This window comes from Dermacentor andersoni, chromosome 8, assembly GCF_023375885.2.
Source record: "Dermacentor andersoni chromosome 8, qqDerAnde1_hic_scaffold, whole genome shotgun sequence".
NCBI classification, from domain to species: domain Eukaryota; kingdom Metazoa; phylum Arthropoda; class Arachnida; order Ixodida; family Ixodidae; genus Dermacentor; species Dermacentor andersoni.
The window spans coordinates 62,641,869-62,657,188 of record NC_092821.1 but is presented as its reverse complement, the minus strand read 5'-3'; the positions used below and the strand labels follow the sequence as shown (position 1 = coordinate 62,657,188).

General features: G+C 51.7%; 1 protein-coding gene across 1 annotated transcript in view; it reads left to right on the top strand.

Moving 5' to 3' along the window:
- LOC126526315 (uncharacterized) overlaps positions 1 to 15,320 on the top strand; it is a 99,501-nt gene that overhangs the window by 33,527 nt on the left and 50,654 nt on the right. The window contains exon 4 of the mRNA XM_050174217.3: positions 12,751 to 12,952. Coding sequence (XP_050030174.2) covers positions 12,751 to 12,952 — 202 coding nt within the window. The remainder of the gene's footprint in view (positions 1 to 12,750; positions 12,953 to 15,320) is intronic.

Here is a 15,320-nt window from a genome sequence, read left to right as displayed (position 1 = left end):
TGATTTTGAGTGAATCTGCCTTGGTCTCATTTCGGTTATTGCGAGAATTATACCTGGATATATTTATGACCTCTCCAAGCAAGTGGCAATGTTTTTATCCCTAATTATAGTTGTAAATTATTGGTAGAGTTTCTTCTTTCATGAGTCGTTAACATTGTCAACTGGAAAGAGAAGCAATAAAGAGACACATATCAATGACGTGCATTTCACACGCCGTTGATAAAATACTTTGCTTCTGAAGAGGCCACTGGAGCCTGCGGGGCTTTATTTTCAGAAAGGTAGCTCAACACACAGCAACATATTAATTCTGTAGGCATAAGCTATCTGTATCGTTAGAAATAATTGTTGGTGGGCTACATCGTTCTCTGTTAAATCAAATAGACTTTGTCGTGTAAGTATATTTGTATACACTTATTGTGTCGGTACGTGGTGCTCACAGAATAAATTTTAAAGATATGCTAAAGTGAAAAGATATAGAAGACGTAGCCGCCGCTGCTGCTTCTTATGCGCATGTTCTACTATTGTCTGTTGCACGCCAGTTGGCACTGGAACTGCAGTTCAAGCAGTCTACTTAATTCGATAGCAATTCGTAAAATTCGCGGGAGTCTGACGTAAGATGCAGAGGTGAACAATACTGTTAAGCACCCTCGCTAAAAAATGAACGCCACGCGGGGCCCTAGATCATTAAACAATCGTCCTACGCTGACTGCAGCGTGTTCACCATAGACGCATCTTATATATTAGTTGGAGGAGAACATCCTGTGCAGATTTGTGTGGCCAAAACCCGAACATGGTGTCCGCAAATGTGTTGTGGTCTCCTACAAAAGTGAACAACCTGTCCCGCACCGTCGTCTCCATTAACATGCCCACACAAGAGGTGAGGAAGATGGGGCGTAGGTTGTCTGTATTCACGGTTTTGCCAGGTTTAGAAATAAAGGTTACAAGTTCTGTCTTCCATTCGATAGGGAGGGGCACTTCTCCGAGCCAGATAGAATTCAAGTACGCCAATAGTGAACTGTAAGTCGAGTCCGGCAGATTTGCCAGAAGCTTGACTGCAGTTCTGTTCCGTCCGAGTGCAGTGCCACGCTTCATTTTGTCCAGGGCTGCGATCAGGTTGTGGAGCCGAAAACTTTGATCCCGCTCGACATTATCAGAGCCTGCATATAAGTATACCGGCCCTCGGTCATCCTGGGTAGTGCAAAGGTACCTGAGCTTGTGCGCTCACAGAGTTGTGTTACCAGCGGAGCCGTGGACGGCGCGCTGCAAGTATTTAGGTGTTTCATTGCGGGTTTGTATGGGGTCAATGAGGGCGCGAAAAAGGCGCGATGGGTTTCGGCTGGACATTTGTCGCGCAGCCGTATTGGAGCGGCCAGCCCAGTTAGAGTGGGCGTGGAGTTCAGCGTTGCTTGTGTGGGCGGCTGCATGTAAGGGTCTCACGCGGTCATCAAAAAAGACGCGTAGTTCGACACCAACACGGCGCCGGAGAGTTATAGCCAACGGGGGTGGGGGAGCCACGGTTTACTAAGAGCGCGTAAGCAAGTTGACTGTGAGTCGGGGCTACCGCCAGTCGGTTCGCAGAAGCAGTGCCGTGGCTTTGAAATCAACCGCTCGCCGCTGAACAGCAGTATGCGGAGACATTCGGCAAACTGGGCAGATGCCCCAGCGGGGCGTGGAAGTGCTTTCTTCGTGGAAGTGTGTCTTGCGAGGTTGTGAGGCAAGAGACTCGTCGCACTATAAAGAATTTGTGGCGACGGCCGTTACGCGTTGGAACTCCCGATAGTGTCACTCTGGTGCCCCGTTGCTTGCACACTGCGCGCACCGCAGTGTGATTGGACGAACGATGGGGTGTGGGGGATGTAGGGGATGCTTTGAGGTACGTGCAGGGCCGTTGGAGAGGGATTCCATGGACATTCGGCTAAGAGAACGAAAACCGAAAATTCTAACTTTTGACTTGTAGTTTGATGTCAGCGTAGATAGTTTCCATTCTATCGCTTGCTTATTCTATCTCAATAAACAGTTAACCCCTTGCGATCAGCGTCACTTTGCCTATTGTAATGTGACTTAACGACATCCACAACAGCTTTAAGTTTCACTTACTCACATCGAGGCGAACATCAACTGTCGGTGACCTGAGCCGCTTACTCTGCTGCCTTCTGGGTGAGCTATGATATGCGAGATTTTAGCTCTCTATTGTGTTTCTGATGGCCCCAGTGACGGACGAGGCTGTGCCGGGCTTCCCAAAGAGGCCATCTACATCCGAGACCACCTCTGAGAGCTGGATCTGTGTTTCCGTAGAACGAAAGCTAGCAATAAATTGCTGGGACCAGGCCTGGTAGCCTTGCGCGTGTATGGAAACAGTGTCCTGCCAATTTTGTCGGAGTTTTGTTCAATCTGGGATGCTGGCTTGTTTGATGGGTTGTGCCATGGGGCGTGTGCAAATGGTTGAGTTGATGAGACAATAGTCACTACTGAGGGTTTCTGTAGCAAGCATGTGACGCCCCCCTCCCCTAAGTTCGTTTGCCGCCAGGCTCGGTGGCCTGCTAAGCTCGGCAGGCAAAATTGGTCACCGCACCGCAATAAACACCGACGAGCACGGCTGCTCGGCGGTCAGTCATCGTTCAGCACCACCACGCTGCGGAGCGTCCGTCTAACGGAGGGTCCCTCGAGCACTCCCTTGTTCACAAACCCGGATGGATCGTGACAGTGGCGACGAGTACCCACATATCTTCCCACGCCGCCGCGAGTGGCGAAACACCGCCCCCCGTTGTTGCCGCCATGTTGCTGTACGGAAGGCTCGAGCCGTTCGAGGGAGATGGGTCCGCCTGGCAAATTTTCGAGCAGCAAGTCCACGTATTCTTCCGGGCAAACGACACACCCAAGGACAAACAGCGGGACATTTTCCTGGCCAGCTGCTGGACCCACGTCTTCAACCTCTTGCTCGACCTTCTCAAGCCAGCCACGCCGCACGTTAAAACGCTGGGCGAGCTGCCCGCCATACTGCGCTCGCATTTCAACCCTGCACCGTCCACACTAATGGAGCGTTTCCGCTTCAATAACCGGAGCCGCCGGGAACGAAAGACCCTCGGGCAGTTCGTTGCTGCGCTACTAGGGTTAGCGAGTGCCTGCGTTTTGGGGACCAGCTGAACTGGCTGCTCCGGGACAGTTTCATCTGCGGCATCAACAACCCCGCTATGCAGACGCGACTCCTGGAGCTCCCCAACCCCTCGCTGGACGACACCGTGAAGGCAGCGCTGGCAATGGAAGCTGCCGCCAAGGACGCCGGCGAGATTTCCCGTGCGACTGGCTCACCGTCGGTGGAAGCGGCGGTCAACGATTTGGCGACAAAGAGCAGTACGTGCGGTCGCTGTGCTGGTGCGCACTCCCCTCACAGTGCCAGTTCTCTCAAGCACAATGCTTTACGTGCGGGAAAACGGGGCACCCGCCACGTGTATGCCGAAGGGGGAGGACGAACAGCAAACAGCAGCAGCAGCCTGATTCAAGCCCAGGTAACACACAAGCCTGCGGCCAGGGCAGCCGTCGCAAAGGTGTGCGGCGGGGGCGTGCGGCAGCTGGCTCAAGTTCTTCCGCGGCCAGGCTCCACGTCGTGGCCGAGAACCCGCCGATTTTCGGCATGTGGCACACAGGCTTTGTACCGTCGTCTGTGCCGCTGTACATGCTGACCGTCGAAATCTGCGGGCACCCCATTTTCATGGAGCTGGACACAGGGGCCAGCGTGTCAGTAATGGCCGGGAAACTCTTCAAGCGTACTTTCCCCGGCGTGTCCGTCGAGGCTTCGGGCGTGATGCTGCGCAGCTACTCCGGGCAATTCTCCCAGGTCCATGATCAGGCACAGGTCAGCGTTCGCTTTGACGGCAGGGAGGCAACCCTTCCCCTTTACTTAACGAAGGGGTCGTCGCCGACGCTGCTGGGCCGAAACTGGATTCATGCACTGGGCGTTCGTCTGCCAGAGTACCAGGAAGCCAGCCTGCATGTGGTGCAAGACGTCCCCAGCTTCCTGACCGAGTTCAAGTCCCTGTTCCAGCCAGGGGTGGGCACATTTGCCGGCACGACGGCTGGCATCTATGTAACTGAGGGAGCCCGGCCACGTTTTTTCAAGCCGCGCCCACTGCCGTTCGCCCTGAAGAACGGGGTCACCCAGGAGCTGCAACGGTTACAGTGAGAGGGCATCCTGGTGCCTGTCAAGACATCAGAATGGGCCGCTCCCATCGTACCAGTCCTCAAGTGAGACGGCAGTGTCAGGATCTCCGGGGATTTCAAGGTTACCATCAACCCCGTCGCTACCATCGAGAAGTACCCGCTGCCCCGGATTGAAGATCTCTGGTCAGCATTGTCCAGTGGATAGTTTACCAAGATTGACCTCAGAGATGCTTACCAGCAGCTAGTGCTCCAGGATGCCTCCCGGAAGTATGTCACAATATCGACAACTTTGGGGCTCTTTCAGTACACGCGCTTACTATTTGGCGTGGCCTCGGCCCCAGCCATATTCCAGAGGGAGATGGACAACCTCTTCAGGGGCATGAGGCACGTCGCGGTGTACTTGGACGACATCCTGGTTACTGGCAGCGACGACGGGGACCACCTGCAGAACCTGCACAACGTCCTGGCACGACTGCAGGACGCCGGCCTCAAGCTCAAGCTGGAAAAGTGCGTTTTCCTAGCCACCAGCGTTGAGTACTTCGGACATGTCATTTCCCAGGCATGCCTAGTCCCGGATCCCCGCAAAGTTGATGCTATGCTCAAGGTACTTAAGCCCCAGAAGAAGGAGCTTCAGAGCTACCTCAGCCTCATCAACTTCTACAGGAGTTTTCTGCCCAACCTATCGGAGCATCTCCAGCCGCTCTATCTTCTGCTTCGAGATGTCAGCAATGGGTCTGGAAGAAGCAGCAGGACCGGGCCTTCCAGCGCTGCAAGGAGCTAATCACCAAGGCTCCAGTGCTGGAGCACTTCGGTCCTGCCAAGCCTTACTGTAGATGCGTCGCCGTGCGGTGTGGGAGCCGTCCTTGCACACCAGGACAAAGATAGCCAGGAACGCCCTGTGTCGTTTGATTCTCGACGGCTGCATGCTGCTGAGCAACGTTACAGCCAGCTGGACAAGGAAGGTTTGGCCCTCATGTTCGGTGCCAACCGTTTCCACCAGTATCTGTCGGGCCGGAAGTTCGAGGTGGTCACGGACCACAAGCCGCTGTTGGAGCTGCTGGGGCCTGACAAGGCAGTTCCTGTGCAGGCATCACCTCGAGTGGTACGCTGGGCCTTGAGGCTGGCAGCTTACAGTTACCAGCTGGTTTACCGTCCGGGAAAGGACTTGGGACCTGCTGATGCCCTGAGCCGCCTGCCCCTGCCAGAGGTGCCTGATGCTGTGCCAGAACCTGCTGAAATGTTAATGCTGGAACACGCGTACCCGAAGGTGCTCTCCAGATCTGCGGTATCTCAAGCCGGGACGCAGTCCTGTCTCAGGTGGTCAAGGCGCTGTCCCGTGGAGAGGAATTAGTGCAGCAGGCCTATAGCCACAAGGCCGCTGAGCTGAGCTTGCAGCAGGGCTGCCTACTGTGGGGTTCTAGGGTGGTGGTCCCACAAAGCCTACGGTCCAGGGTTCTGCAGTTGCTGCACGCGGGTCATCCTGGCGTAGAAAAGACCAAGATGGTGGCCCGCTTTCATGTTTGGTGGCCTGGCCTGGACCAGGACATCACTCACTTGGTGTAGAGCTGCCAAATCTGCCAGGAGCATCAGCGAGCCTCGCGTCATGTGGAAATCACCCTTTGGCCGTTCCCACAGAGACCGCCTACATGTGGATTTTGGGGGACCCTTCGAGGGCCATTACTTCTTGGTGGTTGTGGACGCCTTTTTGAAGTAGGTGGAGGTTCTACCTGTCACCACTCCATCAGCAGGCGTTACCATTGCAGCGCTACGAGAGGTCTTCGCCGCCCAGGGGTTGCGAGATGTCTTCTTTTCCGGCAATGGTCCTGCTTTCGCCAGCACAGAGTACCTGGCCTGACTGACGAAGAACGAAATCCGCCGGATGATGGTTCCGCCGTACCACCCTGCTTCAAATGGTGCAGCCGAGCGGGTGGTGCAAACCATCAAAGACAAGCTCAAGAAGAGCCAAACTGGGGATTTCCGGACGCAGATTGCCCGGATACTATTTCAGTACCGGACCGCGCCTCGCGATGTCACTGGCCGTGCCCCGTGTGAGCTCCTGCTGGGTCGGATGGTCAACACACCCTTGGACGTCTTGCATCCGGACCTCCTATCCACTGCGCTCTTGAAGCAGCTGAAGCAGAAGCTGGCTGCTGACCGAGGGTGCCATCCCGTCAACACACCCTTGGACGTCTTGCATCCGGACCTCCTATCCACAGCGCTCTTGAAGCAGCTGAAGCAGAAGCTGGTGCCGTCCCGGGCCTTTGCCAGAGTCGGGAGCTCCAGTTGTTGCCAGGAACTTCCGTCCTGGGCCACCCTGGTCTGCCGGAGAAGTGGTGTCTCCTGCCAACGCCTCATCGCTGCTCGTCCGCATGCCAGACGGGGCCATGTGGCAAAGACACGCCGACCACGTCAGGCCTCGCCTCGGGATCTGGCCAGCAACCTCGACTGCCACTTCTGAGTTCCAGCCCGCAGGAGGACCAGGCGCTTCTAGCGGAGCACCACGCACCTTGGAGGCGGCAACTTTAGCCAGTGGTGCGGCACCCGTTGGACCGGTGTCGAGCCCAGCACAATTCACGAGGTCAACCACTACGGTCCCTCCTGATGGAGCGAGGCTGGCTCAGGCAGCACCCGGCATCGCCACACCCGACCCATCAAGACCGGTGCCCAGGCGGAGTACTCGACGGGGGAGACCACCGGATTGTTACTCGCCTGGATAGCAGGCCGCGTCGACCCAGCTAGGGCGGAGGCAGAGCCTCGTATTTTGAACATGGACACCGGCCCCAGTTTGCACTGGCGGGGTAGGGACACGAATCAGCCCGGTGTCCAACGGTGCCACGCAATCAGCAGGCCGCGATGGTCCGGTATTAGGGTTGAAGGCAGGTGATGTCCATGTTTTAATTAAAGTAGCGAGGTTGACTCTGCTGGAAAAGGCAAGTCGAGCCTTGTTCGACGTGCCGAATTTCCGTATATCGTAGAGTTCGTCTGTGCGCCACCACCGAGCCTGGCGTAGGGTGTCGGTCTTCTCGTGGTTCGCGACCGTGACCGCGCTGTGGCAGACGTCCTCGCCATGTTGCTTCAGACGCGCAGCCACAACAGCCTCCGTAGTCGTCAACAAAGAACATCGGAGCAGCATTTCACTCACACGAAACAATTCCCTCCAAGCCGAGGAAGCGGCCATAGCCCTCGCGCTCTCCCAAACAGAGGTTGAAGCTACAGTGACCGACTCCCAACAGGCGTGCCGAAACTTTGCTAGCGGCAGAATTCATACCACTACGCTCCGGATCATCAATCAAAATCCGCCAATGAGACCAGTCATGATCATCTGGGCGCCAGCTCATCAAAGCATTCCTGGCAATGAGGTCGCCAACCACGTGGCTCGAGATCTGACCCACCGAGCCGACGCCGAGGAATCTGAACCCGAGCGCATGCACCCTTTAATCTCGTACCAAGGCATCACACAACACTACAAGCTAACCCGCAGAACACATGCACCCCCACACAAGTCACTACCTAGAGAGCAGGAGCGATTTCTGCGAGCTCTACAGGCTAATACATTCCCCCACCCAACCAGAAATCACCTCATAGCCCCTACACAATTCTCTCCGCAATGCCGCTTCTGCGCAGAGCCCGGGTCCCTCAGGCACATAGTAGGGGGTGCAGAGCGGCACCATTAAATCCTCCTAACACTTACCCCACTAACGAGCTTTGGGATAGAGCCTTGGCCAGCTCCTAACTCGAGGATCAGCAACAGCTGATTGCGAGGGCCCAGGACGCGGCCCGAGCTCAAGGCATTCTGGAATGAGGACGCCTCTCCAAAGCTGCATTCACCCAATAAAAATTTTTATTCTCTCTCTCTCTCTCTCGGGTGGCCGTGGGCGGCCATCTTGCCTTTGCCAGTTTGTAGCTCGAAGTCAGTTTGTAGCGCGAAGTGCTTGGCGTACCAAGCAGTTGGTACGCCATCTGGGCCTCCCGCAGGCTAGCGACGACGAAGTACTGCTCCGGCGAGAGAACCACTTTGAGTGTCGCCGCCTTCTGTACTACGAGGAAAGTGACGAAGGCGGCACCGAGTTCCCTCCGTTAAAGAAGTATCGGAGAGCCACTGAATCACGAGGCCTGAGGATGACGACGAAGTCGTTTGCATGTGGCCGAGGCAGAACCTTACGTTTCCACGTCTTTGTAGGCTTGCGGCGCTTCGTGCAGGATCCTTTTGTGGCGTGCGTGGCGGATCCTGTCTGGGTTGAAGGTGCCTTGCCAGTAGGCGGGGCAGGCATAGCCGCCATCGTGGCTTTGCACTGGGAGCGGCGCTCAGCCAAGCGATAGAGTCAGCCACAAATTGCAGTCCCTCGAGGACCGGGATCGTCGCCCACGCCATGACATCGGGATCGTAATTGCTTTGAGCAGAGAAATCCGTCATCTTGCCAGCTGAGTGGCCTGCTCTCGCCTGCGCGCCGGCGAAGCCGTTAGGCTTAGCGGCGGCGCCGCGAAGCCGCAGTGGAAAACGGCTCTAAGTTTGCCAAAAGTGGGCTTACCTGGATGAGGGTGGTGTTCGCCGGTGCCGGGTAGCTTTAGGAGTTTGATAGAAGGAAAATTTATGGCGTTCCACGGAAGTCACTGTGGCTCTCGTTCATAATTGACGGAGCCGATGCACTGCACCACGCAAGAGGCAAACGCCAAGCGTCTTCCCCACAGCTGCAGGGCATCGATTATTTATCACAACATAACTTCGATGGCAGAGTCCAATGGTGATTTTTCCGTGCGCTGTCCTTGCTCGTACTGACAGTCCAAGGCCAGTGTGCGGGGCCGCAAGTGGGACCATACATTAGATTCTGGGCTTGCGTGGCTCCCTTGAAACAACGCTTCTGAGAGATCTATCGTTGCCGTTTCAACTATGTTCTGTTGGACCTTCGGAATTGGAGCTCGGGAGCCCTCTTATTGAGCTACAGCTTGAACACGCCAACGATGCGATCTTCTCCTTTGTTGTTGCACTGAGGCGGCGGCCTCTTTCTGGGACATACTTGTCTTGCTCACTTGGCTCAGTATTTTATGTACTTCTTCTGTTTAGGACAATCCTTGGAATTGGCTTCCTGGGGTCAATCGCAATTCAAAAATTTGCTTCCTTTACTGTGCATGAGGACATGTCATGGCTGTCGGCACAATGGAGGCATGCCATCTCGCCTGTGCAGACAGTGCTGACATATTTATTAGTACCTCAAAGGCCCCATTGAAGGGGTATTACATGAGGGGGTGGAATTTCAGCAGTACATTCCTTCTACGGATGATCTGAATGACGATGAGTCGATCTGATCAACGATGGCGTTTGGCAGGTCATTCCAGTCCCTTGCTGTATGGACGAAAAATGATGACAGATGCGCAGAAGTGCGAGCAGGGGGCGGGTAGACGGCCTTCCCGTGGTTTGTGCGACTTGAAATGCGATGGGCGGGACTGATAATGGGATTCAGAGATGGATGATAAAAGAATTTATGAAAGAGACACAATCTGGAAGTTTTTCGGCGGTTCGCTAAAGTTGTGAGATGAGCATTACGGTTTAGTTCAGTTACACTTACGTGATAGGAATAGGCGGAGAAAATGAAACGAGCTGAGCGATTTTGTACAGATTCAAGACTAATGGAAAGGTTATTTTGATGAGGGTCCCAGATCGCGCATGCATATTCTAATTTGGGGCGGATAAGTGTTAAGTAAGCAAGGGATTTCACTGATGGGGGTGCTAGTCGTAGGGTTCGTCGAAAGTAACCAAGGACGCGATTTGCCTCGTTAGTAACCTGTGAAATATGAAAAGACCAATTTAGATCAGATGTCAAATGGATGCCTAAATACTTGTAAGTTGATACTGAAGCGATTTCTGCATTCCCGATTAGGTATTTTGAAGATGGTTGCGAGTGACGTCGGTGGAATGATACCAGAGATGTTTTTTTTTTTCACATTTAAGGACATTAGCCATGAATTACACCAGGTTAGTACGTGCTGAATGTCAGACTGAAGAAATAAAATGTCATCGGTGTTAGTAATAGGCCGGTACATAACGCAGTCATCAGCGAATATGCGAATGTTAGAACATATGTTAGCAGGCAAATCATTAATATATATGAGAAAAAGAAGGGGGCCCAAGACGGTGCCCTGAAGTACCCCAGATATAACAGAGGAATAAGAAGATGAACATTTATTAGCAAAGACAAACTGCTGCCGATTAGTGAGAAAGCTGCATATCCAATTAAAAACATGTTCGTTAAGATTGAGACGAGAAAGTTTTAGGAATAGTCGTTTGTGAGGAACTTTGTCAAAAGCTTTTTAAAAATCGAGGAAGAGGGCGTCAATAGGAATGTTAAGGTCAATGCTAGAGCTAAGGTCGTTAATAAAGAGGGCTAACTGTGTTTCGCAAGAAACCCCTTTTAAAAAGCCATGCTGGTTAGGGTGGAAGAAGTTGACGGATACTAGAAATTTTATAATTTGAAAGAAAATTATACGTTCCATTAGTTTAGAAGTGATACATGTGATAGATATTGGTCGATAATTATGGCCAGAAGATGAATGCCCTTTTTTGGGGACTGGGATGACTTTGCCTATTTTCCAGTCATGGGGTATAATGGCTGATGAAAGGGATTGCTCAAATATATGAGACAATATGGTGCTAGTTGCATGTTTTGTATTTTTTAACACTGTAGTATTAATTTTGTCGACACCAGCTGAGGCGGTTAATTTCAAATAGTCGATTATTTTGACCATGCCATCAGGTTCGAAGCTGAAGCCCGGCATAGGTGGAAAGTTGAAGGAAGGGACATCGGGTAATTCGTTATCGGGTTCGTGGGTGAAAACTGAGCTGAATGATAAATTCAAAACTTCCGCAACGTCATAATCTTCAATTGGATTATTATCATCGTCACACAGGGTTATGTTTCTGATGGGGTTAGGATTGATGCATTTCCAGAATTGACGTGGGTTTGTACGAATCATGTCGGGTAGAGTAGAAGAAAAAAAAGAGTGTCTAGTTTTGTATACTTGTAGGTTATAGGATTTTTCTGCTTCGTAATAATTTTGCCACGTGGTGGGGTTATTGGTTTTTTTGGCGGTTCGGAAAAGTCTTTTCTTTCTGTTATTCATGCGTTTTAGCACGGAATTGAACCAAGGGGATTCATGGCGCTCAGTTACGGTGATGGTGGGTATGAATTTGTCAATGAGGGCGTGCATGTTGTTTTTGAACAGTAGCCAATTAGTTTCAGGAGTGCGATCATGAAAATCGGTTAGAAACCAGGTTCGGAACGCATCAAGTTCACTGTTGATGCTTTCATAGTATCCTTTGTCATAAAGTGTGATAGTCTTACTTATTTTTTTGGGGTGCGGTAAGTGGTTGAAAAACGTGGCGTGTATTACTGAGTGGTCACTGATTCCCGGCAGATTCAAGAGCCTAGCTTTAGGCACTTGTGACCATACAGTTTCATGCAATACGGAAACGCTATGCTTTTCCCATTGCTGTGGTCGGGGCACATAAAGACGCAAGGGGCGTCTCGCGTAGCGCACCTTGACATGATCAGGTAGCATGCCTTCCTCAAAAAGAAGCTTGACGCTCCTCGAGTGACCAAAGCGATGAAATTCGATGACCTTCACTGTTGAGTCCAGAAGCCTTTGTAACTCTTCGTCGCTGATGTCTATCACGACATTGGAAATAATACCTGCACTAGTGCGACCACAGTTCTTAATAAATGACCGGTCTTCTACGTATCCTAGTATGCGCGCAGTTTTCAATTTTTAGGGCAGCCTGCATCGCTACTTCTACTGTGGCTATGTTTTTCGTGGCGTTGAAAGCACTTTAATTAATTTCGGAACCACATTACCAAGGTAGGTGTTGAAATTCGGTGTGTGTATGGAATATAAATTCTTAGAGATGTCGAAAGGCGCGAAAGTTCTCAAGTGAGTCGGTGTAGCTGGTCCGTTGGGGCCCTGCTCACTCACGTCTTCGGTTGTCTTGCGCTATTTCTTCTTCAGTCCCTTGCCCTCCCCGACAGTGTAGTCGTTCACGAAGTACAACTGCTCGCTGTTGGAGACACATGGACCGGACATCTCTTTGTCGACGAGCCGATACTTACACTATGTCATTGGGGAACGCAGTACGAAGTCGCGTGCTCGACGCAAATGATGGCGTGTCTGTCATCGCCTCGGATGACTTCTCGCCCAAGAAGCACAATTAAGCATCCAGTACTACAAAACTATCGCAGCAAAGCAAGAAGCTACGCTTGCTCAGTTCACTTCGTACTTCTTATTTGCATGGGTTACTGATAGTAACCTTTTTTGCATATATTTGCATAGGATACCAGCATCTGGGCCTCAAACAGAGCACTCCAAATAACATGTGGTTGCTTGCTTGCCAACGGTGCCCAAGAAACCGACGTTGCCATGCTTTTTCCAGACTTCTACATACTGCAACCACCTCGTGACCATGTTTTTTTTTTTATTGGCACACAAACTAAGCAGATGCACTTATGTCCTAAATTGAGTACAATTTTGTTGCAGTTCGCCACAGCGTTGTCTATTCTAAAATTCTGAACATTCCTCTGATTCTACCATGTATCTCTACTTTAGACCTATGGAGAGAGGTACCTCACCTATAAAGAACTTCTGAAGAAATTTCGCTGCTGCGCCGCTGTGTTTCAAGCTCACAACGTTGGTCCTGGCGACAAAGTCTACTGCCATTTCGGAAACAGCATCGAAGCTTTTGTGGCGCTCTACAGTATCTGCTTTACCGGGGCTACCGTTGTCTTGAGCGATCCAGAATACAAAAAAGGTAAAGTATGATCAGCAACAGCACAAAGAAAACAAAGAAACAACACAAGCAACTTACTGCACACGAAAAGGCGAAGCATAAGCGAAGCATCGATCGCGATAGCAAATTGCGGGACAGCTATACGAAGTAAGGAAAGTAGTTTTATAGACCGCGTAAACTTGTAAACATAGTTGTACGAACTAAATTAACAAGCATGGTGCAACGCGGCCACTAGCAAACATGAACACATGTCCCTTAATGACCGCCGAAACGCACTGTCCAAACGCTGGACTGAGGAAGCGTGGCAGCAGCAGCGAGCGAATTGACGGTCGCGCTCTGTCCCACGTCAACAGAAACTAAGCTGTGAAAACACACCACGCGCTGCACTCTGTCCGCGTCGAAGATGGCTTTCAAGATACAGCGTCCCGCGCTGGCGCACACGGCTGCCTGGGTCACCCGGATTAGAATGCGTCTCCTCCCTCCCTTCCTCGCGTAGCCTTCCTCGTGATGAAATACCGCACGCTTCCTCCTCCCTTCCCCCCCCTTGCGTGCGCTACATATTTCCACGATGACCGGCTCGCGCTCACACACTTTCACACGCACATAAAGGATACGGCGCGCAGCGACCATATTATCGCACATGCAGTTTATGCGGAACCTCACGGTGACGGCAGCGCCGATGGCAGAAATGTTCTTGCAGTGTCAATGTAAATGCTATCGCAATAATTGTGAACAGGATCTGGCTATGTGTAAGCGTTAAACCGGAACAATATAAACCTTCGCAGTCTCTCAGTAACAAAAAAAAGTCACGGTGTCGCCCGGGAGACGAAGCATTGATTGCGGTAGCAAATTATTAGACAGTTATACGAAGGAAGCTTTGTCGTTTTAACAGCTGAACCAATTCCTGTAGACAATCGCTTACTATCCATATTAACAAGCATGTTGCGACGCGTGCACAAGCAAACACAATCAGATCTCACTCGATAACAATGAAGAAAGGGTATTAAGCGAGGGGCCCGATTTTTATTAGTCATATCATAAGAAGCCAACTAAAACTGACACCGATGACAACATAGGGGAAATTACTTGTGCTTAATAAATGAAATAAGGAAACGATAAACTAATTGAAATGAAAGCGGATGAAAAAACAACTTGCTGCAGGTGGGGAACGATCCCACAACCTCCGCTTTTCGCGTGTGATGCTCTACCAATTGAGCTACCGCGGCGCCCTTTCCCCATCCACTTTCTCAGGTATTTGTTTCCTAGTAGAACCCTGGGAGTCTTAGCCAGCGCCACCCCTCAGCGACCTTGGCGGCGCACGTGGAACATCCTTTCTGCCGCTGGCGTCACGAGAACGCGATCTTTTTGGGTGAAGGCAACCCGGTCAATAAACCCACACATGCTTCCTGAATGCATCAATGTTGCCTGATTCGAGACCCTCGTTATGTAATAAGCGACAAGAAAGGAGGTTAACCGAGGGGCCCGATTTTTATTAGTCGTATCACAAGAAGCCAACAAAAACTGACACCAAGGACAAGATAGGGGCAATTACTTGGGCTTATAAAATGAAATAAATAAACGATAAAGTTATGGAAATGAAAGCGAACAATGGACACTCGCTGTCCGAAAGCTGGCGTGGTGAAGAGCGGCAGTAGCGGCGAGCGGATTGCCCTTCGTGTTGCCTCTTATTTCGACGAAAACTAGGCGCGCGACAGCACAGCGCACACGAAATCATGAGCTGTATCCAGCCGGCTAGCCTTCGAACCCAACGCAGATTGCCTTAAATACGGGACGTGTGCGGCCGCCCTTAGCTGCCGCAGTTGTCAACTAAACTACAACTTCCCCCCTCCCAGAGCGCACCCCCCCCCCCCCACGTTCTTCCCTTGCAAAGGCAGGACACCGCCGCATCCTACCGCCGTCACATCCCGTCACACCCTCTCAAGCTTCCGCTAGCACCTAAGAGTACCGCGTGCGTCAGCGATGTTATCACACATGGACTTTAGATAAACATCACCGTGACGCCGATGGCGGAAATTTCCCTGAGGTGCCCATATAATTTCTATCGCAATAAAATTGGCAGTGTGAAATTGTACTTTGTGTTGGAAGAGCGCATGCCCAGGCTAGTGCGCCGAATAAGACGAGTAGACTTGATCGATGGTCTATCCGTAAATGTCAAGTAGGGCGAAGCGTTGTGACTTACCCGGTACCTGATAAATTGATATGGTTTCGCCTGCTCGCTAGGGGGCAACGTATCAAGCAAATTATTTAACGCCAGTTTTCTAGGGCTACAGCGATGTGTGTATACGCGTTTAGAGTGTTTTCCTAGTATCATAGAGGTACATACGGAGAGAAACACCTTCATGACGCTTAGAGACGCCACCTTATATGT